The sequence below is a fragment of the Boleophthalmus pectinirostris genome, unplaced genomic scaffold, assembly GCF_026225935.1.
Source record: "Boleophthalmus pectinirostris isolate CB_2022bp ecotype Guang Dong unplaced genomic scaffold, ASM2622593v1 HiC_scaffold_2826, whole genome shotgun sequence".
Taxonomy (NCBI): Eukaryota; Metazoa; Chordata; class Actinopteri; order Gobiiformes; family Gobiidae; genus Boleophthalmus; species Boleophthalmus pectinirostris.
In genome coordinates, this window is record NW_026571291.1 from 2,237,528 (window position 1) to 2,264,613 (window position 27,086).

General features: G+C 40.2%; 1 protein-coding gene across 9 annotated transcripts; it reads right to left on the reverse strand.

The window, feature by feature from the left end:
- Positions 1–371: 371 nt before the first annotated feature.
- On the reverse strand, positions 372–27,086 carry LOC110164435 (NACHT, LRR and PYD domains-containing protein 12-like). Of its 9 annotated transcripts, XM_055159990.1 has the most exons (15): positions 26,932–27,086; positions 22,366–22,445; positions 20,132–20,177; positions 18,246–18,341; positions 16,762–16,850; positions 14,553–16,293; positions 12,566–12,739; positions 10,435–10,611; positions 9,003–9,179; positions 7,884–8,063; positions 7,040–7,216; positions 3,365–3,520; positions 1,128–2,270; positions 1,074–1,095; positions 372–1,039 (listed from the first exon to the last, which is right to left on the reverse strand). In XM_055159990.1, exons 2-13 carry the CDS (start codon positions 22,424–22,426, stop codon positions 2,267–2,269), a joined length of 3,078 nt encoding a protein of 1,025 aa, XP_055015965.1. In that variant the 5' UTR covers positions 22,427–22,445; positions 26,932–27,086; the 3' UTR covers positions 372–1,039; positions 1,074–1,095; positions 1,128–2,266. The 9 variants fall into 9 exon arrangements, with proteins under 9 accessions (XP_055015965.1, XP_055015960.1, XP_055015963.1 ...); XM_055159985.1 differs by having other exon boundaries at positions 372–1,084; positions 1,162–2,270; XM_055159988.1 differs by having other exon boundaries at positions 372–1,095.

The following is a 27,086-nucleotide window of genomic DNA, read 5'->3' on the forward strand; positions in this document are numbered from 1 at the left end:
AGCCTTTATGCTGCTTCTATGCTTTCTATGGGCTCTTGTTTACATTACGGTTGCTAGGTAACAGAGGTAATGTACTTATGTACCCTATGTATGTCATATACCCTAACCCTAACCCTGCCCCCATCCAATCAGGAAGTCAAATAATAAACTTCACAAAAATGTAAAAACTAAAAAGAACTAGGCAACAGTTAGTAAAAATGTTAAATACATTTTCATATGCACTTTAAGAACACAATAAAACAAAAGAGCTGGTAAGTCACAATTCAAATGAATTAATTGTAGTTTCCTTAAAATATTTGCAATGTGTCTAACGCCAGGCAAGGAAAGAGAAGGAACTGTTTCAACAGAGGAAAAAGACAAAAAAGAGAGAGTACTGTGTGAAAAAATAGAATTTTATTAGTTAAATAAATATATTATTGTGCAATACTAAAATGCCCTAGTAGCTTAGAAGAATGTATTTAATGTTTTAGCATATTTATCACCATTGTTGCAGTTTATCTAATAGGATACAAACCAAACATAAACACACATACATCCATTTTAGCACAAATACTTTAAGATATGAGATCTTGGTCACAAGCTCAAAAACGGCTTTACTTAAAGGTCCTATATTACACAAAACTGACTCTTGTGAGTTTTAAGCCATGTTACAAAACATGGTTGTGTTTTCTTTCATTCACGGACGTTCAGTGTTGTGAAGGTGACTTTTAAAATGTAATCCCCTACAGATTACAGATTACATACACCAAAATGTAGTTTGTAACGTAATCCATTAAATTATTTGAGGTGAGTAATGTAATCTGAATACTTTGGATTACTTGATTTGCTGTAGAGAAACAAAGACGAGGAAATCTTCACATAAGATGTTTTGTCTGATAAAAGAAATAAAAAAGCTCAGACTTTATTGAACCAAATTAAAAATATTATTGATAGAAGACGAGGAGACACAGTCCTATTAAATCCTGTTTTAGACCTGGTTTAGTCCTGGTTTAGTCCTGGTTTGGATCTGATTTAGACCTGGTTTAGACCTAGTTTAGACCTATTATAGACCTGGTTTTAGACCTGCTTTAGACCTGGTTTAGACCTGGTTTAGACCTATTTAGACCTGGTTTAGACCTAGTTTAGACCTATTATAGACCTGGTTTTAGACCTGCTTTAGACCTGGTTTAGACCTGGTTTGGACCTGATTTAGACCTGGTTTTAGTCCTGCTTTAGTCCTGGTTTAGTCCTGGTTTAGTCCTGGTTTAGTCCTGGTTTAGTCCTGGTTTAGAACTGGTTTGGACCTGGATTTAGACCTGGTTTTAGACCTGGTTTAGACCTGGTTTAGTGTCCGGCAATGAGTGGAATTACCAAACAAAAAACAAAAAAAACAAAAAAAAAGGGATATAGCCCAAAATGTGAAAACAGTAAAATCCCTCTGTGTAATCCATTTATTTCAACAAAGTAACTGTAATCCAATTACCACTCACTGAAACAGTAACTGTAACTGAATACAGTTACTCATAATTTGTACTCTGATTACATAACTCTGGTACATGTAATCTGTTACTCCCCAACACTGCGGACGTTTGAGAAACTCTTTATTATTAGCCTGTTTACATCTCCAAAGCTCAAACTGTTCTGTTCAACCTTGTCGTGGTAACTTTTATTTTAATAGCCTTTTAAACTTTAGACAGAATGTATTGATACACGAGGGAATTACTTGGACACGGCAGCTCACACATCACAATATTTTATAATAACACAGAGTAGAAAAATATAAAAATGGTAATAAACTTTTAAATAAGTAGCACTGAAAAATAGCAAGAGACTGGTATCCACCATTATTTCAGTAGAGATCTGCAACTCCAGAGCTGAAATGATCCAAATGAGTCTAGTGAAGGTATGTGGAGTTTAAAAACACAGTGGAGCACGCCCTGTATTACCACATGACATCACAAGGTGGCACAGAGCATTTTTTTTTTGTTTGAGAGAAGAACTCAGCGTAAATCTGCAGGGTTTGTGTGTTAAACGAGCGTGAATGAAACAAAACACGACTCCAGGTCTGTTTGTGATGAAATAACAGTATAAAATAGATCAAAAAATAGTGTAAAAGGGGCCCATTAAAAGTTGACTGTATCATGTTCTAATTAATGACGTGTTCCCTTCTAAATGAGCCTAATATGAGCCCTGTTTGCAAAATAATAATAATAATAATAATAATAATTGAATTGTAACAGACAGGTGGTGCAGCTTCATGCTTCTTCACTGAGTGCAACGACATCGATCACCTGTAGAGGAAAGAGCAGAGTCAACACGGCTCAAGGCAACAGTGATTGTCTGTGAGTGTGTACACATGCACATCAATAACCCGGTTATGATCGGGTTTTCTGAGTATCCTGGTTTCTTCATGGTGCATGTATACGCAGTAACCCGGTTGCAGTATCCCGGTTATGACAGTATCCTGTTATTAGAAACCGCGATACTGTAGCTGGTTTATTCTGATAGTAACAGGATACTTGTGGCATGTAAACGCAGTATCCTGGTTACTGCAACATAAAGTTGAGTGTGCATGCGTCCAAAAGACACTTTCTAGTCTTTTCACCACAACAGTAGTCACATAAATAAATTGACCAACATAAATAAAGTGACCAACATAAATAAAGTGACCAAACGAGTGAAATGACTGTAAAATAAAGAGCTGCACATGTACAATCTGCACTCGTATGATCACTGAAAAGATAAAACATGAACTATCTCCTGTACAACACACACACAGAACAGACTCACCATCATCAGCACCTCTTCTGTCATAAAAACAACACACATAATCCACAGAGTCGTGTCATTTAGTCCAAAAGAAGCTGAACCACATCAGCGGCACAAGGAGCAGCTGTTTTTATCACCGCTAACAGTTTATGCTAAATAGTGATGTGGTTTTAAGTTTCGTTTCTGTAAAACGTAAACAAATGTGATCAGAGCTGAATGATCTGATCAAACGGGCTGATGTGGCTCTACAGTGGTTCTGGTTTATATGTTGTAAAGTTGAGTTTATTTATGCAGAAGATTTTAATGAAGAATCTGCACAGTGGATTGTGGGAGATCTCGTAGCTCCTTAGCTTCTTATGCTAAAGGAGCTCACGGTTTGTATTTTTCCTGGTTTATGAAATTGATTTAAGTTCATTTTTGCGCCTGCGCATTTGTAAGATTATGTCAAGAAACCGGGATACTCCATTTGATCATGTATACAGGGATATGAGTGTCCCGGTTTCTCAGTGCGCATGTAAACACAGTAACACGAATACTGACAGAACCGGGATATGGCTAATAACCGGGTTATTGATGTGCATGTGAACACACTCTGTGTGTAAACTCAGGGACTGACCTCAAGATCTCCAGGTGAAGTTCTTGCAGCTCCTGAACATCAGCTGCTGTCAGACCATTGTCCTTCAGGTCGAGCCTTTTCAGACGTGAAGAACCAGACCTGAGCGCAGAGGCCAGAGAAGAGCAGGCTGATGCGGACAAACTGCAGCTGTACAAACTAAAATAAAAAAGATACACCAGAGTTACAAGATGGTTAGTAAAGATCTTAAGGATTTAAAGACTTTTGACTTCTGTGGGGTATTAACTATAACACATCACATAGTTAGATCACCATGTTTTCTTTTATTGTTTTAAAAATGCTATATTCACCAAAAACAACATATTAACATATTTTATGAGTTTCACTTTTTTGTCCTTCCCTTTGCTCCCGACACTAACTCACTCCCCCCTTCAGAGCACTATCACAACATAATCAGTATTCTTCCCACTAATGAAACTACTGCACATCACATCAGGTTTGTCAAGTTGCTGTGTACAGTTTTGTATCATGTTTTTGTCTATTTATGGATAATTGTCGTATGGAAGCGTGGGTGACGTAGGCTTGTGGGCGGAGCCTCGTACAGGCTCGTACTGGTAACTGTAAGGAGGGTTTGCCTAGGGCCTGGGAGAGCTCACTAGATTATTCAAATGTGCATGGATGACTCTAAAACCTCTTCAACAGGCCTGTCATAGTGACACATTTATTCCACCTTATTGGACTCCACCCATTTTTGTCTCTAAACGCTCCTGAACCGTGCTTTCTTGTGGTGGCACTTCCGGTTAAACGGGGATCCCATTCATGTCAACTGAGAATCTGGGAAAAGTTTTGCAGCTAAAATATGACATAAAGTCAGTTCATTTGTCTAAAATGGTCATGTTACCACTGATTCTGCACTGATTCTCTGGAGACTTTAAAAAGACGTATAGTCCCGATTGAACGGTAGTCAGTAATTAAGTAGTCAGTTTGTGTCCTTAATGAGTCATAGAAGTTCATACAAAATAATACAAACCCAATGATGATGGAGGCGCCCACTGCTGGAATAAGGTGACAATAAACCATACCCAAACCAAACCATAAAGCAGAATTGTCCCCAAAAAACAATTCTGAATGTATAATATTGTTAAAAATATGAGATGCATTAAACCAGAGGTGTCAAACTCATTTTGGTCCAGGGGCCGTATCCAACCTACTTTGATCCCAAAGGGGCCGGATCAAAAACTCATGGCATATAAACCCCAAAAATAACAATAAGTTCAAATATTTGTGCAGAGAAACACAAATCTATTACAGAAATATTTTTTAATTGATGAACTTTCTTTTACAAAATATTATAATATTATAAACAACCTGAAACTTTAAGAAAAATGCAATTTCAACACAATGTTTTAACATGAACTTGCGCAAACAGGAATAAGTCAATTTTTCTTGTAAAATCCTGCACTCACGTCCACGTTTTTTCATTTTGGACATTTTTCTGATGAGGGTGTCACGGTCAACAGTCAAAACGATCGTCCTTTAAGAGCGTTTGGAAAGAGACAAGTCTTCATTTGTGCTGCTCTGGTGGGAGGGGCCACGTACAGAGACACTGGAGACGCTGCTGTGCTAAGTGACGCAGAAAATTACCAACATTTTAATAGAAAATATAATCAAAATATTTCAGTAGAAAATCAGCCGAGGGCCAGATTAAAGGTCTTGGAGGGCCGGATCTGGCCCCCAGGCCGTATGTTTGACACCCCTGCATTAAATAAATAATGCAATGAAGCAATTAAGTAGTCAGTTTTTGTCCTTAACGAGTCATAGAAGTTCATAATTTAACCTTCTTCAGCTCAAATCTCATTGTAGAACAGAAAAACAACAATTACAAAGAAAATGTCCACACTAGGGACGGGCATTCGATGAAATTTTCTTAATCGATCGTCGGAAGAATTAACGATCGATTATCGATTAATCATTAACGTGTTTATATTAAAATGATCATCATTATTATTACTATCTGCACTACTAATCTGCATAAATAAATTCAACTTTACGACATATAAACCGTAACGACTCTAGAGCCACATCAGCCCGTTTGACATTATAATGTGTTTAATTCAGTTTTGTTCAACTCTCACAGAAACAAAACTTAAATCCGCATCACTAATTTGCATAAACTAAGCGAAGATAAAACTACAGCTCTTGTGTCACTGATGTGGTTCAATTTCTGTTCGGATTAAAAGACATGACTCAGGTGAATACAGGTTAGTGTGACCAGATTTGTGTTTGTCAAAACCAGGACAGCGTACGGGGGGAGGGGGCGGGGCCTCGTCATCCACATTGAGCGACTCTCACCTGGTAAAACTTTTTCCCACTGGACACAGAAACATATGTGCTGCTTTATACACTGTGCACATGGACTCACACTTGTCCCGAACGCAACGGAAAGTGTGGAATTTCTTGTACAAATCATTGTTAAATACGCATTTGCGTTGCAGACTGACCGACTGTTTGTGTCTCGCTCCTTCTGAGTGCAAAGAGCTACATGTACAGACCCCTGTCTGGTCACGTTACGCACAGCAACCTACATTCGGTTTGTCGATTAAAATGAACGTAATCGATGAAATTCTTAATGATCAATTATCGATTAATCGATTAATCATGCCCATCCCTAGTCCACACAATGAATATTGGTGGTTTTCAGCTTCTATAATGTGATGATGTCATACCCCCAGACGAGGACGAGGAGGAGGAGCAGGAGTCAATTCTCCCTTTGTGATGAAATCTACAAAGGTGAAATTCACAAATGTTGGACCTGATCATTTCTATCAGCGACTAGACCCAAAAACTCACTGTGTTAAAACTAAAATCTGCATTTGACCAATATTCATCTTATCTGCTCCATCTGTGTTTAATATTATTGGCTAAGAGAATGTTGTGACGTCTTCTGAAACACATCAATAATCTATGATTATCATTGTAGTTTTTATCTCTTTTGTCACTGCACTGCCTGGAATGTTCCACAGTGTGACATTAAACAGCTCTACTTTACATTTATTAAATTACAGGTGGTTTATAGTTCAAAAATAAGATAGAAAAATAGACATTCTCATTGTGAGCGGAGTCGCCTCCCCACAGGTCCGAGCATTTAAGTATATTTTTTCATATACTGTATTTTCCAGGCTATTAGACGCGCTCTTAAGCCTCTAACCGCATCAAAAAACAACCGCGCACCACAATCCAGAGCGCCCTGTACACGAATCCACTCAGGTGTCCCAGCACGACTTCAGTAAACTACAAAGTTGCAACCACCCGCAGAACACACAAACACACACGGAGCAGACAGCGACCGCACAGCGAAACACACCCACAGACACACTCATCACTCCACGCCGACGAGGAACGGAACGGAGGAACGAACCGAAAAAGCGAGTGCAATGTGCCACTTCTAGACACGACTGAACAAAGCCCAGAGTCACTGTGAACGCCAGAAACAAACAAAACCACTCACCCATCACACTGTTGTGTTTCCTTTAAAGTCCCACGCGGTTTATTTGTGAAAAAAAGTTCGACAGTGCGCCTTATAATCCAGAGCGCCTAATAGCCCGGAAAATATGGTACATACTTTTATTTTCACATGAGTATTTACTTATTTATTTATTTTTTGCACCGGTTTTACTCAAGTCTTGAATACTTCTTCCATCACTGAGCGTAACTGACCTGAGCTTCTCCAGTCCACAGTCTGGACTCAGCAGAAAAGCACACAGACTCTCCACTCCAGAGTCCTTCAGCTTTGGGTTCTCTCCGAGGTCCAGTTCTCTGAGACGAGACGGGTTCCACTGCAGAGCTGCGGCCAGAGAAGCACAGCTGGACTCGGACAGACCACAGCTCCACAGCCTCAAGAAACAAAAACGCATATCAGAAAATAAAACACAAAACAAAGATATGGGAAATGATAGTGATCACATTTTATATAGCGCGTTTCCATTTTCAGGGCCTAAAGCACTTTATATCATTTGAATTTCCATCAGGATGAATGAAGTATCTGTCCATCCATCTATCACCCATTCACACACACATTCATACTCGCCCAAGGATAACAGCATTAATCTGTGGGAGCTGGAATCGCACCGCCAACCTGTGAGTCAGTGGACAAACACCAACTGAGCAACTGTCGCCCATAATGTCTCATTATTACGGTCACTACAGCAAGAACATTTTTTTTTGCTTTTAAACAGGGGGTATTTTACTTCTGCGGGGAATTAACTGTAACACATAATATATTTAGATCACCGTGAGATCTTTTATTGTTTTGAAAATGCTATATTTGCAATAATAAGCTTCACTTTTGTTTTTGATGCCCCTTCACCCAATGTAGATGGCATCTAGTGGTGCTATGTGAAAATACAACAAGTGGATCGGCCAGTCTAAGTACAGATAGTAGCTTTAAATAATATACACTTTAAATGATCTTTTCAAACAAATAAGCAAAAATAAAAGCAATAATAAATAATAACAAAATAACTGACAAATTAAATAACTAAAATGAACAGCGTGCACCGACCTCAGCGCCTCCAGCCCACAGTCTGGACTCCTCAGCAGGACACAGAGGCTCTGCACCCCAGGGTCCCTCAGGTCTCGGTTCTCTCCCAGCTCCAGGACTTTCAGACGGGAGCAGGGGTTTGACTTCAGCGCTGACACCACAGAAGAGCAGCTGAACTGGGTCAAACCACAGTTGTTCAGTCTGTAAAAAAACACAGATGCAGGTTTAGGGAAAAAAAAAAAAAGAACCTCTGCTTTTTCATCAAGGTTCAGCGTAAATGAAGTTACACCCATAGGTAGATTTGTTTAGCAGTGGAATCAGACATGGTATCAATTTTACCGCTTTGTATTTTTCCTCTAAAAATGTTCTGCAAACTACAGAAAATTGTCAAAACAAGATCATTTTATAACTGTTTCAATTAAAGTTGCAGTGCAGTGAATAGTACATAAGCTCCTTCTGGTTAAAATGCTCATTTCTCTTGTGGACTGTGAATAGAAAAGGCTGAAACACAGCACAGATGCTAACACCAGCTTAAACATCTGAAGTCACATTATACTGAGGAGTGATATTTATATTTAACACAGTAGCAATTGGGGGAATTCTCTCTCCATTTTGTGAATGAGATAAAACAGACTAATCCTCACAGTGTTGGGGCTGAACATGAACATGAGGCTGATGTGGGGCAAAGACGTGATCTGCACTTCCACATCTGATGTGACATCAGTGGTTTCAGATCATCAGCTCTGCTCTGTGCTTTTCTCTGTGAAACACATGAAGGTAGACCATCACTCGTCAAACTCTGCTGTGACTGCAGTGAGCAGCCTGTTTTACACTCCCACTGCAAAAACTGGGGAAAATAAAAAAAGTTTTATTCCAAACAAACTGATTTGAACTTAAAATTTGATTAAACGATTAGATTGTTCTTTTTGTTCAGCCCCCACTGGACTTTTAGTCAAAATGTGCAGATTTAAGTCAAAACTTGTGTAACACAAGGACATGTGAGGAGAGAGACTCAATTAAACTGTACATTAAAATCAACATCGACCAATGTTTTGATTGCTGGTGTCTGATCTATTTTAAATAGCTCTGCCTCTGGTCCTGCGGAACACGAGATATAGAGAAAGTAGACAGTGATCTGACCCCAGAATCTCCAGCCGACAGTCTGGACTCTGCAGCAGCGCACACAGATGGGTCACTCCAGAGTCCTGGAGCCCCGGGTTATTTCCCAGCTCCAGATCCACAAGGTGTGAGGGGTTTGACTTCAGCGCAGAGGCCAGAGAAGCACAGCTCAACTCGGACAGACCACAGGCCCACAGTCTGACAAAAGAATACATTATTCTAAACCAATACCATATTTAAAGTGTATATGACATTTTAGACAACTCATTTCATTAAACATAGTTTAAAAAATATAATAACAAGATTTTATTAAAAATGTTATGTAGCTTTTTTTTTCTTCCTTTCTACTTCGTGGTTGGACATGAGCAGCATATATGGCCTGGGTTTCATATCTACTATCAGTTGGTGAAAAAAATCTAATAAACTTACAGGCAGCAGCTTTAAAGAACATAATATTTATATATTATATATATTTATGTGTTTAATTTTGTGTTTGTCTTTTTTATTTTACTTTTGTGTCACCTTTTGGTGAAACGCATGTGGAACAAAGTTCAGCGCACTGACACAGACACGTTTTAAAGATCTCCGGTAAGATCAGCATAAATTAGATAAAAATACGAATAACGATGTTATTCATTTAGTATGTGAAGAAGGAAATCTCAGACCCTAAATAAGTAATTATCCCCCTTGTGGATGTCAGCCCACAAGGCTTGTGTACTTTTATTTTTGTGCAATTTAAGTTTCATGTATTGTAAGGTACAAATTTTATTTTAATGTTTATTTATTGTATTTCTTTTGTTACCAGTTCTCATGGGCTGTGAAGAGCAAAATAAACCCTGTTATAAACCTCGTCCTCATACTAATTCCTTGAGGGTGCTACACATATAATGCATTCTTGTAGCTTTAACTCTTGTTTGAACATACATCTGGTCACTTTAGGATCAGTATTTCACATTTTCTAACTTAAAATGTCTGAATTTGGAAATTATACTTAAAACTACCAATTAGCTCCCTCTGGTGTTAGCACCAGGAATGAACATTTAAAAGATAAACAATTTAAGTCCTTATCCAATTTAAACGCTGTGCTAATAGGGCCACAGTTTGAATGTTATCTTCAACAGCCTCGCTCCAAACTGGCTCCTTGTGATCGCAATTCCAAATATGAAACTTGGCTCCAAATGCACTCTTATCACTCTTACAACTGTTATCACTTCTAACCTCTATGAACTTCATTTACCTTAAGCCGAACGGTATGGGTGACATCACACTCCCGTTCTTTATACAGTCTGTGACCGCAACTAAACTGCCATTATGTAAACAGAGCGTATTTGATCCTCAGAGAAGACTTTGGATTAATGGATTAAGGAAACAAAATACAAATTTAGGTGGTAGTAATTTTGCATAATGTGTTTTTTTAAAGCCACCAGTGAAGAAAATAAAGAAACTCTTTGACCTGATGATCTGGATTCGACAGTCTGGACTCTGCAGAAACGTGCACAGACGCTCTACCCCAGAATCCTTCAGGTCTGGATTATCCCCCAGCTCCAGATCCACGAGGTGTGAGGGGTTGGAGCTCAGAGCAGACGCCAGAGAAGCACAGCTCGACTCGGACAGACCACAGTCATTTAATCTGGAATTAAGTACCAAAAATAGTCAACTTTAAAAGATCCTATATTGCGCTAAATTCACTTTTGTGAGCTTTAAGTCATGTTCTAATGTTGTTCCCTCCTCAAAAACAGACCTGGAGTTGTGTTTTGTTTCATTCACACATGTCTGAGTAACTCTTTATTATTAGTCTGTCTACATCAGGGGTGTCAAACTTGTTTTGGTCCGGGGGCCGTATCCAACCTACTTTAATCCCAAAGGGGCCGGATCAGAAAACTCAAGGCATATAAACCCCAAAAATAACAATAAGTTCAAATATTTGTGCAGAGAAACGCAAATCTATTACAGAAATCTTTTTTTAATTGATGAACTGTTTCTTATTCTAATATTATAATATTATGAACAACCTGAAACTTTAATAAAAATTCAATTTCAACATTTTAAATATTTTAGTAAAAAATCACCCAAGGGCCACATTAAAGGTCTTGGAGGGCCGGATCTGGCCCCCGGGCCTTATGTTTGACACCTGTGGTCTACAACTTCAAAGCTCAAAATGCTCTGTTCCACCTCGTGATGTCCCTTGTGATGTAACGCAGTGGTAGTTTTCAAGATATCTTTTACCTTTAGTTCAGTGGAGATTGGAAATACAGATCTCAAATGAATCACATGGTTCTAGTGAAGGTGTATGGAGTTTGAAAACACAGAAGAGTACGCCCTGTATTACCACATGACATCACAGGTGAAACAAGAGTGTTTTCTGTTTGAAAGAAGAACTTAGCCTAAATGTGCAGGGTTTGTGTGTTAAACATGTGTGAATGAAACAAAAAACAAAACAAAACACAACTCTAGGTCTGTTTGTGATGAGGAAACTTCATTAGAACACAGATCTGTGAATGAAGCTCTGTGGAGTGTGATAAAGAGTGCAGGGTTGTGGAGAGAGGGAGGGGTTAGGGACTGGGGGAGACATTTGGACACAGCCTTAGTTTATGCACACTACAGTATAGGCGAGTTTCAGCTGACGTCATTGTTATTAAAAGCCCGCGTTGCTGCTGGGAAATATTTTGGTCGGAGGCAAGAAACACGGTAGCGTCAAACACAGTGCGTAACCTCGCGTATTTATCCCGATAATGGTAAATTCCTGCTGCATTATCGGATGCACAAATAGAAGCACGGAAGAAGGAAAATGTCTTTTTCGTATTCTGAGTGAAAAGAACCACTAACGGTGAATTAAACGACTTTCAAACATCCGCAGAGCAAACGTAGAAGATCCTAACAAACCGTGGACTCCAACAAGTTCAACAACACATCGAGACTCTTGGAGGTTTTCATCTTTTCTGCTGTGAATGGCCCAGGAGTTTCCACCAAGTCATTGTGGATATCGCCCAAGTGAATATTTGTCCAGGTAGTTGCCGATTCTGACCAGAAGTTTGGTTTGGTTTCACCTTTTGTCGGGGTTGAAAAGGGTGATTTGTCGTCCGTCGATGTTTATGACCAATTTCTGGTCAAATGGTCTTGGGTCCTCTGCCGTTAGAGTGGATAAATAACCGGGATCAATACCCTTTACGTGCTTTCTCGCTCCGTCCGTCATTGAATTAGTGTTTCTTGCCGCCGACCAAAATAATTCCCAGCATGCAACACGCGCTTTTGTCAACAATGAAACTCACCTATTGTTATTCATAAAATGTTAGCTTGATGTTTCATATAAGTGTATAATGTAAGTGTAAGTATAAAATATGAATCTAGCCTAACATGGTACTGAAATGATACTTTGCAGTGAAATCTGAAACCACCAGCCTGTTTTTTACAGGAACGCTACAATGACATGGAGATGAAAGAAAAAAACTGGGAGATTTTCTCATTTTTCCTAGATTTTGTCAGACTTACTCCAGCGAACAAAGCCCGCCGGAAGTTGTTATCGCTTCCTTGTTTGTGAGGTAAGAGCGAATAGAGCCTATAAAACAGGTGATCTGTGGGCTGACCTCAGAGTCTGCAGGCGACAGTGGGAGCTCTGGAGTCCTTCACACAACACCTTCATTTGGGAGTTCACTTCCAAGTTTTCACTCAGGTCCAGGAGCCTCAGGTGAGAAGGGTTGCACCACAGCGCTGATGCCACCACCTCAATGTGGACCTTTGATAGTCCACAACCAACCAGACTGAAAAACAGAGACACATAGATGAGTAGAAGTCGTCTGGGATCCAGAATACACAATTCAATACTTTCTGAAGATGTGAGTCTGGTCTTTTTGTTTTTAAAAAGCTGTGATTGACAGGTGGATTAGACAATCAGAGACAGAAAAAATTAAGGAAAACAAATATCACAGAGGACTGAAGAACATGGAGGTTTTCTGCAGAATCACTGAGTAAAGCACTAAACTCTGTACATTTATTATTACCATTTATATTTTTTTATTCTTTGTTATTCTATTATATTGTGATGTGTGACCTACTGTGTACGAATAATTTCCCTTGTGGATCAATAAAGTTTGTCCAAGTCTATCTGAGGAGAGAGAAATTAATCATTGCATTTATATAGTGCCTTTCAAGATCCCCAAAGCGCTTTACAGTTATTTATTCATTCACTCGACACTCAGTGGTGGTAAACTACTCTTGTAGCCACAGCTGCCATGGGGCAGACTGACGGAAGCGAGGCTGCCAATCTGCGCCATCGGCCCCTCCGACCACCACCATCACTAACGCACACACCACTTCCATACTAGGCAATGTGGGTGAAGTGTCTTGCCTAAGGACACTTGGATTTCCAGGAGCCACAGGAGCTCCTGGAAATCCAAGTGTCTCCATCCAAGTCCTGACCAGGCCCGACCTCTGAGCTTCTGAGATGTGACGGGATCAGGCTTTGACAAACTGGTATGGAAATGTGATTTTGATTGTAAATGATGGTGACCAATGAGCTCCTTCATTTCACATGCATCATTGAAATAAACAAATCTGATTGGACGATCAAATTTGTCCGAGAGAGAGTGGGACCAGCCTGATTTATAAAAAATACAGATATGAGCCTGGATTGGCCAGTTTGGAATTTCATGTTTCTGTGTTGCATTTATTTCATTATGGATGGTTTAATTGCTCAATTGTGAGTGGGGTTGCTACTCCGCAGATCTGACCAGTAACTTGGCCTGATGGCCTCTACTGCTTGACTACATGCTGTTAGTTAGATTTAATGCCATATTGTGGAACATTTTAAATCTCAATGCAGACAAGAAGGTAGCAGATCCTTCACCAGAAAAGTTACATAGTGTGGCTTTAAGAGATCCTTAACTAAGGCCAGTTTCTTCATCTGAGAGTTCACACTTCACTGTGATTTGTTGAATCCACCTGTCACTCACTCAGACAGAGACCTGTCCTTCAGTGTCTCTGGATTAACATGCATTTGACCCGTCCTTCAGTGTCATTGCACGTCATTTTGACATTTTGGCACTGTTTTGATGATTAAAATATTTGTGTTTCATATGAACTTTGCACAAGAAGTGGTTTAACAAAGACTTTTAGTATCACAGCCACGATTTAGCCATTATTTTTTATTGAACTGTATTGAATCAATTTGAAATATATCGTATCAAATCAAAAGCTGACTGTATCGAGATATGTATCGTATCGTAGCCTGTGTATCAAGGTATGTATCGTATCAGCAACCTCTTAATGATACCCAGCCCTAATGTAGATGTTATTAATTTGTCTGGAATGTTTCACAGTACGGCATTAAACCTTTCTATCTTCACAGAGACCAAACCAGACCAAATTACAGGTCAGATCTGTGGAGAGGCGACCCCGCTCACAGTCAGAAGGCCTGTTTTTTGAGCTATAAAACCACCTGTAATTGAATAAACGTAAGGTGGAGCTGTTTAATGTCACACTGTGGAACATTCCAGACAGAGCGCCTTTAAAGCTCACAAGTCACTGAGTCAGTTCTGCGTAATACTCGACCTTTAAACGATCTTCAGGACTTACAGAGCCTTGGTGCAGTTCCTCACAGCTGGGACCAGTCTCAGTCTTCCTGCACGAGATGAGTTGTACCTCCTTAGGTCCAGCTCCTCCAAGACCTCCTCTGACATCTGCAGCATGTGGGCCAGAGCCGAGCACTGGATCTCTGACACCTTTTTTGATTTATCATCCGACTTCAGAAACTCTTGGATCTGCTGACGAACAGAGTGATCGTTGAGCTCCGTTAGACAGTGAAAGATGTTGATGCTTCGGTCTGGGGAGGTTTTAGTTTTCATCTTCTTCAGGTTGTGGACGACTCTTTGTCTCGCCTGTGGGTCGATCGGTGTTGGGCCCAGCAGAGCTCCTAGAAGTCTCCGGTTTGAATCCAGAGTGAGACCATGGAGGAAGCGCACAAATAAATCCAGGTGACCACTGGAACTTACGAGAGATGTTTCTAGAGCTGCTTTGAGAAAAACGTCAATTGATGAGCCAGTTTTGTCCCAGTTTTTCACTATTTGCTTTAGATAATCTTTTTTCTTTCTGAAACAATGGTGCGTGTAAACTGCAGCCAGAAATTCCTGGACGCTCAAATGGACGAAGCAGTAGACTGATTTGTTGAAGATGATACTCTCTTGTTTGAATATCTTGGTGCAAAGTCCAGAAAACACAGAGCCCTCAGCCAAGTCCAGACCCACGTCTTTCAGATCCTCTTCGTAGAACATGAGGTGTCCTTTGTGCAGATGCTCAAAGGCCAGTCTGCCCAGCCTCAGCAGCAGCTCACAGTCGGCCGTGCTCAGCTCTGGACCACTGCTCTTTGCTCCATAGTTTTTCTTCCTCTGGATCTGCACAAATAGGAAGTGAGCGTACATGTCTGTGAGGGTCTGTGGCAGCGGTCCTTTCTCAGCGCGTCTTAACATGTGGTCCAGGACGGTGGTGGTGATCCAACAGAAGATTGGGATCTGACACATGGTGTGGAGGCTGCGGGACGATCGGATGTGGGACAGGACTATGGCACACTGCTCTTCATCTGGGAACCTCTTGCTGAAGTACTCGGCTTTTTTATCTGCCAGAAAACCCCTGACCTCAGTAAACCTGTCTACAAAGCTCACCGCGATCCGACTGGCTGCTACTGGGCGGGAGGTGATCCATATAAGGGCAGATGAAAGCAATGAGCCTTTGATGAGGTTCACCAAAAGGATGCTGACCTCTGACCTCTGTGTGACCTCGGAGATGACTTCACAGTTGAAGTCCAGGGGGACACGGAACTCGTCCAGGCCATCAAAGATGAAGAGAACTTTACTAAGGGCCAGAGTCTGTGCAGAGACAGGGCACAGTAATGGATGAAATATGTGCATGAGCTCGAGCAGACTGTAGCGACCTCGTCTGGTTAGGTTCAGCTCTCTGAATGACAGCGGCAGCACCAGGTCCAGCTCCTGGTTCTCTGATCCCTTGGCCCAGTCCAGACAGAACTTCAGAACAGAGAAGGTCTTCCCCACTCCCGCCACACCACTGCTCAGCACCACTCTCACAGGCCCCTTATCGAGTGGAAGCTGTTTAAAAACGTCTTGGCAGCGAATGGCAGCCTCATGGACGGTGTTTTTGGACAGCGCCTCCAGGTGGCGCTCCTCGTGCTGAGTGCTCACCTCCTCACTAAGGCCTTCTGTGATGTACAGGTCAGTGTAGATACTGATTAGAGGAGTCATACATCCAGTCTCACCTCCCTCACGCACACGCTCACATTTCTCCTGCAGGGAGCGCTTAAAGTCATCTGAAACCAGGAGAATCAAGTGATCAGAGAAAATAGGGAAAACAGAAACTACAGTGGACTTTATTTATCTACAGACAGCAGGATTCTTTTAGAAAATGTCTAATAATTCTAATAATTCTTTTTATAGTTTTAGTCAAACAGAAAATACATTTTTAATTTCAGTTCTGTTAAGTAGTGTGTTTGCCGCTGGATGGGACATGAGCTTATGGTCTGGTTTGAAGTTCTGGGGTTGAAAAATGAAACTTGGGTCTAGGCTCCATTCGTTCCTTTCATTCATTTATGTCACTACTGTGCTCCACAGGGCGCTATGCCATGACAGGGACAAGGCTGCCCATCTGTGGCCACAGGCTCAATGACACTCACCCACCACAGACACACAGACAGGGGTGAAATGTCTTGCCTAATGACACAACAACAGTATGATGTAAAAATCAGTATGTACAGTTCAGCTGACCTACAGTGACTTACTCTGCACGGTTTGGAAGTCTGTCTGTGTGTCTGAGAGAGCCCAGCTCGACGACTCGTTCACGCCACTCAGGGCAGGAGCAGGACTGTCTCTGCAAACGACAAAAGACAAATGATTATTAGAAGTAAAACACAGACTGATAAAACCAGCCCTGGTTTTGCTTATCTGTATGTAGCATATATGCTGATGCTTGCCAAAAGAAATTTAGGTTATTGTAGGCTAGATCAGAAGATGAAGGTAACGGCTCTGGGAGGTGCGTGACAGAATAATATGGAGTCAGGAATTATGGTTTAGTGGCTGGTGCCATGTATTTACAGTGATAATAGTGAATAACAAAAAAACAATATTTACAATTTTGCAGATTCGGGAATCAAGCTTGATACCAGTAATATTGCGGTACAATTACAATTTCTTTAGAATGAATGTGTAACCATATGAAAAGAAAAAGTTTAACCAATACAGTCCAGTGATATTTTCTCCAACACCTTAACTGCAATAGCAGTACACAGAGTCACTATCTCGCCTTCCACGGGGTAGTAATGAATATGTAAAGTCCAGAATTTTTTTTGACCGGGAATGTGAATTGTCCTCAAGCGCAAAACAGTAGGAGTAGCGAGTAGTGAATGGAAACAGGGTGGGGAGCGACTGGCTGTACAGCCTCCTACCAGACCAGCAGAAGGGGATGATGGTAGTGATGGTAACGATGATATGGTTCACGTGGGTTCGTGGGCTGTTCTAGCTCGCCATCGAAGGGGGGGTTTTGCACCCACTGGGGCACACCTGGCCTATCCCACTGTGAATTGATTGCGCGGCTAAAACACGTCCTCTGCGGTGGTAATGAGACCTCTGTGCAGCAGTCCTGCGGCTCCTCTCCCCAACTCCTGAATGAGGGAGAGCAGGCACAGGAGGCTTGTATTGGGCGCTGCGAGCGATTTGATTGGCGGATCGCATGCCGTGTGTACGTAGCGGCACGTGACTATATGCGGTTACGTACAGGTAGAAAATATAAATAAATATATATTTTATTTGAGGCAGTTAGGAATGATTTTAAGACCTGGGTTACATGTAGATTCCACGTGGACTTGGTTTAGTCCCAGTTTAGTTCAGTTTCGATCACTTTCTTTGGGGATTGCTACGTGGGTACAACATAGATGGACATTAAATTCAGTTTCAGGCTGTGTGCTGACAATCTTAAAACATTTTTGTCAGTGTTTGCTAATGTGTGCACTGTGTCTCCATGGTAAATGCTGAGCATTCCACCATAGAGATACATGTAGAACACCCCCAGCAACAAACAGCCTCTGCAATATATACTGTAATAGTCCATTACTGTACATGAAGGGTAACAAGGAAAAAGGTATAACCAGGACTAAAGCAGGACTAAACCAAGACATGATGTTAAAAAAGTTACATATATGGTTCCATTTAAGTGCACTGATGGACAGTTGGTCACTGTTTGTCAGTTTGAATCACATTAGTGACTTACAGCTCACTGGGATGTGGTGCAGGTTCCAGGCTGAACTCTAAAGGCAGAGCTTTGGAGCAGTCACTGAACACTGCTCTCCCCCTCGGACCCTCTGCTCTGAAAACAAAAGACAGTTTTGAGGGTTTTTGTTTGGAAGAATATTGGTGCCTAGTTATGAGATACTAACTACTAAAAACCCTGTCCAGGAGCATTCATATCTGAACTTTAACCTAATTCCACATTTCAGAACATGTTTGTAGAGCTCTAAACTACAAGGTTAGCATCTTTTACACACAAAAATAAAACATGGAGACACAGGGAGAGCATCTGACACAAGGGGAGGGCATCTGACACAAGGGGAGAGCATCTGACACAAGGGGAGAGCATCTGACACAAGGGGAGAGCATCTGACACAAGGGGAGAGCATCTGACACAAGGGGAGAGCATCTGACACAAGGGGAGAGCATCTGACACAAGGGGAGAGCATCTGACACAAGGGGAGAGCATCTGACACAAGGGGAGAGCATCTGACACAAGGGGAGAGCATCTGACACAAGGGGAGAGCATCTGACACAAGGGGAGGGCATCTGACACAAGGGGAGGGCATCTGACACAAGGGGAGAGCATCTGACACAAGGGGAGGAGCATCTGACACTATGGATGCAACGATATGGTTTTCCCACAATTCGATACATATCTCGATACACAGGTCATGATATGGATTTGATTTCAATACATTTTAAGATGAAAAAAAAAAATCTATTGAGTATAATATAGTAACATGATGTTAATGAAACATTATATACATTACACACAATACATCACAGTAGAACCACTGTACAGCTGTAGTTTATATGTGAAGTGTTTTAGTTCATTTGGTACAATTATTCACAGCTCAGAATTTTTATTCAGTGAAAACAAGAACAGAGATTTCTCAGGCTATATATGTTATAATATAGTCTACTTTTAATATAGAGTGGTATCACACTTTTCCTTCTTTGATGACGATTTGATGGTTTATTTTCCTCCTGAGTCTCACTGGGTTCACACGCCTGAGTCGGTGCTGCTCTGCCTCGTCTCCAGCAGACACAGTACGTAGCTCCTCCCACACTGCCCCCTACAGTCTGTGCTCTTACAGACACACTGTGCTCTCTCCTGTGCTCTTTGTGGACACTAATACCATGTTACATTTTTTCGCGTACCCCTCTGAATGAAGACTGACACTTGAACTGGCGAATTTTAGATTTAATGGCAATAAATCCACCAATCTGCCATAAGAGCTTTGTGCCTCTTCAGAAGGGAAGCTTAACAAAGACATAGAAAATATCTAAAAATATATATGTATACATTTGCTCCGTATAACGTTTTTCCATTCTCATTGTCAAGGTAATTAAATGAAAATAAACCCTTCAAAATAAAAGCGCTAAACATAAACGCGAAAGTTAATGGTTAGTGCAATATAAAATAATAATTAAAAATGTCATAAGAGATTTTAGCCAAGACAAATGATACTATAGGTTATTTACATATTACAAAGAAATGTCTCAACAGACAGTTTTCCGAGTCAGAGAAAAAAATGTTTATCAGAGTCACGTTGTTGGTGCGTATACGAGCGCATTTGATTAAAGCCGATGCAAAGGAAAGGGCCATTGTAAATTATTTAAAGGTCATATCTTTGTCATTATTGGGTCTATCAATGTAAAATAAAAAGTGAGTGAAAGATAAAACCCTCCTCTGTTTACATATGTCAGCTGTAAGTCTCTATCTATGAAGCTGTTTTCTGCTGCATCTGAGGCGGATGTTGTGAGAACTGTTTTCCTTTTAAACCAAAACACGTGTATCGAATCATGACACCAGTATTGAACGATTCGATCTGGAGGATATCTGATTCAGGAGTTGTTACTCACTTTGTTGGTGTGCACTGGGAGCAGACAGGAGGTGCCTTCAGGAGCTCTGTCAGAAGAATGAGAATCATGACAGTTTGACCGTGTAACGTTCACATTTCAGTCTGGATTTGATTGTATTTAAAGGTGCATTGTGTAACTTTTCTTGTGGAGGGTCCATAAACCATATATATGAGTGGACATAACTAACACACTAGCTGCTGTGCGCCAAATAGGAAGTTCTCCAGGAGGCTCTTCAGGCTCCTTCTGACTCTGGCTCCAATAGACTTACATTAGGATCTTGTGGCTCCTCTCTCTGTAACTGCTGCTGTGAACCTTATCATTTTGTTCTTAAAATGTTCGTATTCCTGATTTTTTTTTCACTGTTTTGTCTGTCAATAAAATCCTTTTCATATCATAGAGCCTGACTTCAGATTTGCTCCTGTAACCGTGAACATCGCGAGCCTCATTTGAGCGGCGCTGAACGCTGTGGGTGACGTCGCTCTCGCCTAGTCCACTTCTTTGAGACAGTGTATGGGGAGGGTCCGTCAAATGCTTTACTCAGATGTCATTGCTCTGCCTGGAATGTTCCACAGTATGACATTAAACAGCTCTCAATCACAGGTGGTTTTATAGCTCAAAAATACCTAGTAAAACAGCCTCTCCACTGATCTGACCTTTAACTTGGTCTAGTTTGGTCTCCATGAAGATGAAAAGGTTTAAATGCCATACTGTGTACGTATTTGACGGATCCTCCACCAGAAAAGTTACACAAGATACCTGTGCAGAGGGAGGGCATCTGACACACAGAACACTGAACACACATGTGTATTCAGAGCCTCCAACAGTCACAGTCTGATACAGTCCTTATTCAGCAGAACCCTTATGTGTTCTTTAAAGGTCTGGTACCTGATTTTGTCCTATTTACTCAAAAAGCATCTTGTCCCAGTGCAGATATATGGCTTAAGCGGCTCTTGAGGTCAAAATGAGTCCTGTGTGTACTGTCTGCATCTAATTACGAAGAGTTTTACTGTCAGAGAATCATGAAGTGCAAGTGTTGCTGGTTTTACCGAGAAAACTCCAAAAGGGTCTGGCTGCAGTACGGATGAGTCGAGCTCCACTTCCACTTCCAATTTTTTATTTTTTTTTTAAGTGGAGCTCCACTCTAGAATGAAAAAGGCCGTGTGTAATGTAGTTTATAAAATATTTTCACGTTCTGAAATTTGTTGACCCTTCTGGTTTTGATATCCCCACCTCTCCTAAATTATTTTAATATCTGGTGCGACATGGACCTCAGTGTGATTAATGCAAAGCCACTGATATCGCTTAAAAGCTTATAAAATATCCGTTTTTTCGGCAAATCACATCCTGTAGCCTGTAGATTAGGCCGTGGGTGATGAATAATTAGTTTGAGAATAATTCACTTTCTGGTCAGATTAACTTTTTTTTTTTTCATGTTTATTCTCCTCATGATTAACTGAATTCTACATGTGAAAAGTCCCACTGAGATGAATAAATCTCCTTTTTACGAGTGGGATCCATGGATGGTCTAACATTGTTTTGTTTTTATTATTATTATTATTATTATTACTGCAGATTTTCAGAAACAAACAAAAAACAGCACCTTAACAGTTCAGATGAAAATAAAAATAAATGCATTAAAACATAACAGTGAATAAAAACATATTCACATATAAAAAAGGCCAATTTCAAATCTTCAAAAAGAACAAGGGAAAAAAACAGCCTCTTTTCTCTCAGTTAGGCCCAATGAGCTGGCAAAAAGTTTCAGGATCCTTCTTCAAGTGTCTTATGTTTGGTTTAATTAAAATGAGGAAGTTCAAGAACAAGTTTTTCCTTCTTTTTTTTTAAGAAAGTAAAAGGAATAAATCAGGGACAGCACCAGCAAGAGTCTAGATTTTTAGATCGGCGGTGTCCTAATCGCTTAATATCAAACACACAAAACTCACAAGTCAAAACAAAATGCCATTACTTAAAGGTACATTGTGGAACTTTTCCGGTGGAGGATCCATCAAACACTTTTCTTCATGGAGATGTTTTTCTACGTATTTTTGATATAAAACCACTTGTAATTGAACAAGCTGTTAAAATCGAATAAAAATAGAGCTGTTTAATGTCACACTGTCGAACATTCCAGGTAGAGCAGCGACATCTCCATAGAAACAAACAGAAGACGGACCCCCAAAAAGTTACACAGTGCAGCTTTAAGAAGTTTTTTTTTTTTTTTAAAGTGAACGCACCTCTGTTTCTGTCCCAGCTCCTGACCTGCGCCTCCTCTTCCTCCACACGGCTGCTCTTCATGTTGTGTCTCAAACAGCTGCTGCAAAAAATAAGAATAGTCCTTTACTGTGCATGAAGTGAAACAAGTACTGAACAAGGACTAAACCAGGACTAAACCAGGGCTAAACCAGGTCTAAACCAGGACTAAACCAGGACTAAAACAGGACTAAACCAGGACTAAACCAGGACTAAACCAGGACTAAACCAGGACTAAACCAGGACTAAACCAGGACTAAAACCAGGACTAAACCAGGAATAAAACCAGGACTAAACCAGGACTAAACCAGGACTAAACAGGACTAAACCAGGACTAAACCAGGACTAAACCAGGTCTAAACCAGGACTAAACCAGGACTAAACCAGGACTAAACCAGGACTAAACCAGGACTAAACCAGGACTAAACCAGGACTAAACCAGGACTAAACCAGGATTAAACCAGGACTAAAACCAGGACTAAACCAGGACTAAACCAGGACTAAACCAGGACTAAACCAGGACTAAACCAGGATAAACCAGGACTAAACCAGGACTAAACCAGGACTGAACCAGGACTAAACCAGGACTAAACCAGGACTAAACCAGGACTAAACCAGGACTAAACCAGGACTAAAACCAGGACTAAACAGGACTAAACCAGGACTAAACCAGGACTAAACCAGGACTAAACCAGGACTAAACCAGGACTAAACCAGGACTAAAACCAGGACTAAACCAGGACTAAACCAGGACTAAACCAGGACTAAACCAGGACTAAACCAGGACTACTAAACCAGGACTAAACCAGGACTAAACCAGGACTAAACCAGGACTAAACCAGGACTTAAAACCAGGACTAAAACAGGACTAAACCAGGACTAAACCAGGACTAAACCAGGACTAAACCAGGACTAAAACCAGGACTAAACCAGGACTAAACCAGGACTAAACCAGGACTAAACCAGGACTAAACCAGGACTAAACCAGGACTAAACCAGGACTAAACCAGGACTAAACCAGGACTAAACCAGGACTAAACCAGGACTAAACCAGGACTAAACCAGGGACTAAACCAGGACTAACCAGGACTAAACCAGGACTAAACCAGGACTAAACCAGGACTAAACCAGGACTAAACCAGGACTAACCAGGACTAACCAGGACTAAACCAGGACTAAACCAGGACTAAACCAAACCAGGACTAAACCAGGACTAAACCAGGACTAAACCAGGACTAAACCAGGACTAAACCAGGACTAAAAACAGGACTAAACCAGGACTAAACCAGGACTAAACCAGGACTAAAACAGGACTAAACCAGGACTAACCAGGACTAAACCAGGACTAAACCAGGACTAAACCAGGACTAAACCAGGACTAAACCAGGACTAAACCAGGACTAAACCAGGACTAAACCAGGACTAAACCAGGACTAAACCAGGACTAAACCAGGACTAAACCAGGACTAAACCAGGACTAAACCAGGACTAAACCAGGGACTAAACCAGGACTAAACCAGGACTAAACCAGGACTAAACCAGGACTAAACCAGGACTAAACCAGGACTGAACCAGGACTAAACCAGGACTAAACCAGGACTAAACCAGGGGAATCAGTGTTTCAGTTTTATGCAGCTAAAATCTGGACTGGTCTTCCTGAAGATGTGAGACAGGCCTCTGCTCTGATCATGTTTAACAACCATAACTGCAAACTCTATAGCGCCTTGTCATGTCATGTGGTCATACAGGAAGTGCTCCACTGTGTTTTTAAACTCCACACACCTTCACTAGAATCATTTAGATAATTTCAGACGTGGAATTGTCTGTCTCTACTGAACTAAAGGTAAAAGGAGCTGTTCACTACCATTTTATGACATCATTTAATGGAACACTGTACACCAATAGTAACAATCCCATCAAGTTGTCAGGTGGCACAGCCCCGAGATTTAACCTGTTAACTGCCCTGCCTCTGTTTATCTCTTCTTAATTGTGGCACAACTTTTGGCGTGTCATTTTAAATCGAGGGCTGTAAAAGGCATCTCTCTCCTCAGCAAAGAATAATGATCACACAGTTAGCTGACAGCACTACATTATTCCTAAAAAAGAAACAAAACTGACTTCTGTAGCCAAAAGTGTGATTCAAGAGTTCACCAAAGCCTGTGGTTTATGTCTCAGTATCAGAAATGTGAAATTATGGCTATTAAAGAATGTTCCAAATCTGAAAATCCAAATATCCCAAACAAAATGGAAATACAATATTTAGGTATTTTGATAATAAGACATCAGGGCATGAGAAGCAACTCCAATTTCAATCCAATATTACAAAAAAACTGTGGCTTTGATGAGATTTATCCATAAAAGGAAGAGTCCTTCTCACCAAGGCAGAAGGGATCTCACGTTCTTTCGACTTCTTAATGATAAAACTCTAACAGAGAGTGACAAGACGCTTTTTGGCTTTAAAAATAGGACTCACTACTTGAGCAAAGCTGTTGTTGTGAATCCTTATGAAAGAGGAAGTCTTCACTTTAGGGATTTTCAGACCTTAAACAATACTTTTCAAATTAATTGGATAAAACAGATGTTAAAAGACACTACTTTTGTATGAAACATTATCCCTTTCGCTTTGTCCTAATGGGTGGTATAGATTTTTTTTTCTTATCTGCAATTTTCACATGGATAAAATTCCTGTGAAAATGTCAGCTTTTCATCAGCAGGTCTTTCTTTCAGGGTCTCTCATCTACAAACAGAACTTTACTCCTCACCACTATATGATCTGGAATAACAAAGCTATTTTATACAAACACAAATCTCTTTTTATGGAATACTGGTTTCAAAACAACATTAAATGGGTTGATTAACTATTTAATGAGGAGGGGTTATTGTTTACCTATGGAGAATTTCTTCAAAAACACAATATCCCTGTTACTCCTGGAGATTTTGCAAAAGTATTTGGGGCTATCGTCTCTGGTATCTGCATGTTGTTTAAAGCTCTACTTCAGTTAGATAATGACAAACTTAATATTAAAGCTGTCAAAGACACAGCGGGTGGGGGGAGTCTGCTTTTCAAGTCATTCTACAAAAAATAACAAAGCTATACGAGCCAAAATGATATAACAACAATACCGAGTGTTATCTCACGTTGTAAAATGTTTGTGGATGTTAAACCATGGTCCAAGAGATATTATCTAATAACTAATAAGGTGAAAGAAGTTTAAAATAATCCATAAATTCTCTCCAGTGAAGTGTTAAATATATATATTTTTTTTTAAAGAATTAAATTGTAATTAGAAATAGATTTAGTAAAGCAAAAAATACTGAGATTGTAGTTTTTGTGCAGATTCTCCTAAAACAGTCATTCCATTTATTACAGTCCATTTATTTATAACACAGTTATAAATCTTTTGATCTTGATGTCTAAATTCCACATTCACAGTAGTAAATTTTCAGGCAAGAAACCGCTTCACTGCTTTTTACAATCATTTAAAACAGTAAATTCTTTCAATTAGAGAGTCTGAAAATAAAAATGCACAAAAACTATAAAGATTTGCAATGCATTAAATATCCTCACATGAGCTGTGACCCACTGATGTATAATCTGTATAACCCCAACAACAGAATGCTGTTTATTACTTCCCATCTATCCTGTCCTCCTCCTTTTTCCCACTCTCTTATCTCTCTCTCTCTCTCTCTATTTCCTGCATAACAATACTTATTATATAATACTGATTGACATGTTTTCACTCTGTACACTTATGATACATGTTGATTTTGTACGACTGTCAGCTGTAATAAAAGTATTACATTAAAAAAGGTCATTTGACAAAATATCATAAGACAAAGTGTCATATGACATTTTGTCTTATGATATTTTGTCATCTAATTGTCATCATGACAAAACAAATGTTACAAAGGACAGAAGGTTAGCTGCTTTATTTGTACCCGTATGTTTTGCAGATTTATTTCTTATCAGTCTCGTCGTGTTTATATATAAATATATATACATATAAAGACACGATCAGACAAACGTACTAAAATCGATAAATAGATCGCAATTTATTCATTAGTACAACAGCAGCTGGAACGAAGCTCCTTTTAAAACGATTCATTTTTGATCTTGGGACTAAAAGCCTCAGACCAGAGGGAAGCAGCTGAAAGTCTGAGTTTAGTAGATGTTGCACATCTTTTATAACAGAGTCCAAAATGCATCTTTGGGTCTTACTGAGGTATGTCAAAACAATCACCTTACTTATTATCCATTTAACCGACTGATTCACGGAGTTCTTGTTTTTAGCAGAGACGCTCCCAAACCATGAGACCAATGAAAACATTAAAACTGATTCCATAAACGTTTTACAGAACAGTATCATCATGGTTCTGTCTACATGTTAGAAGGATAACTTCCTCAGACAATGGAGGCAAAAAACAATGAAATACGCGTATCGTTATTATTTATAAAGCAAAACATCGACAAACATCCCGAACACGTGCTGACTACATTACTGTTCAACAAGGTAATCTACCTATTTAAAAGCCAAAGACGGGATACGTACCTCGCTAAACCTTTTCCTCAGCTCAGACGCAAAACAAAATGAGAAAACTAGTTTCGGTTTTCAGATGACGAGTAGAGCCGCTCCCCCCTTAGTGCTCTCATCAGACCAGTCTAGACCACAGACCTGGCAGCCGGTGTGTGGGCGCCCTTTGCTGG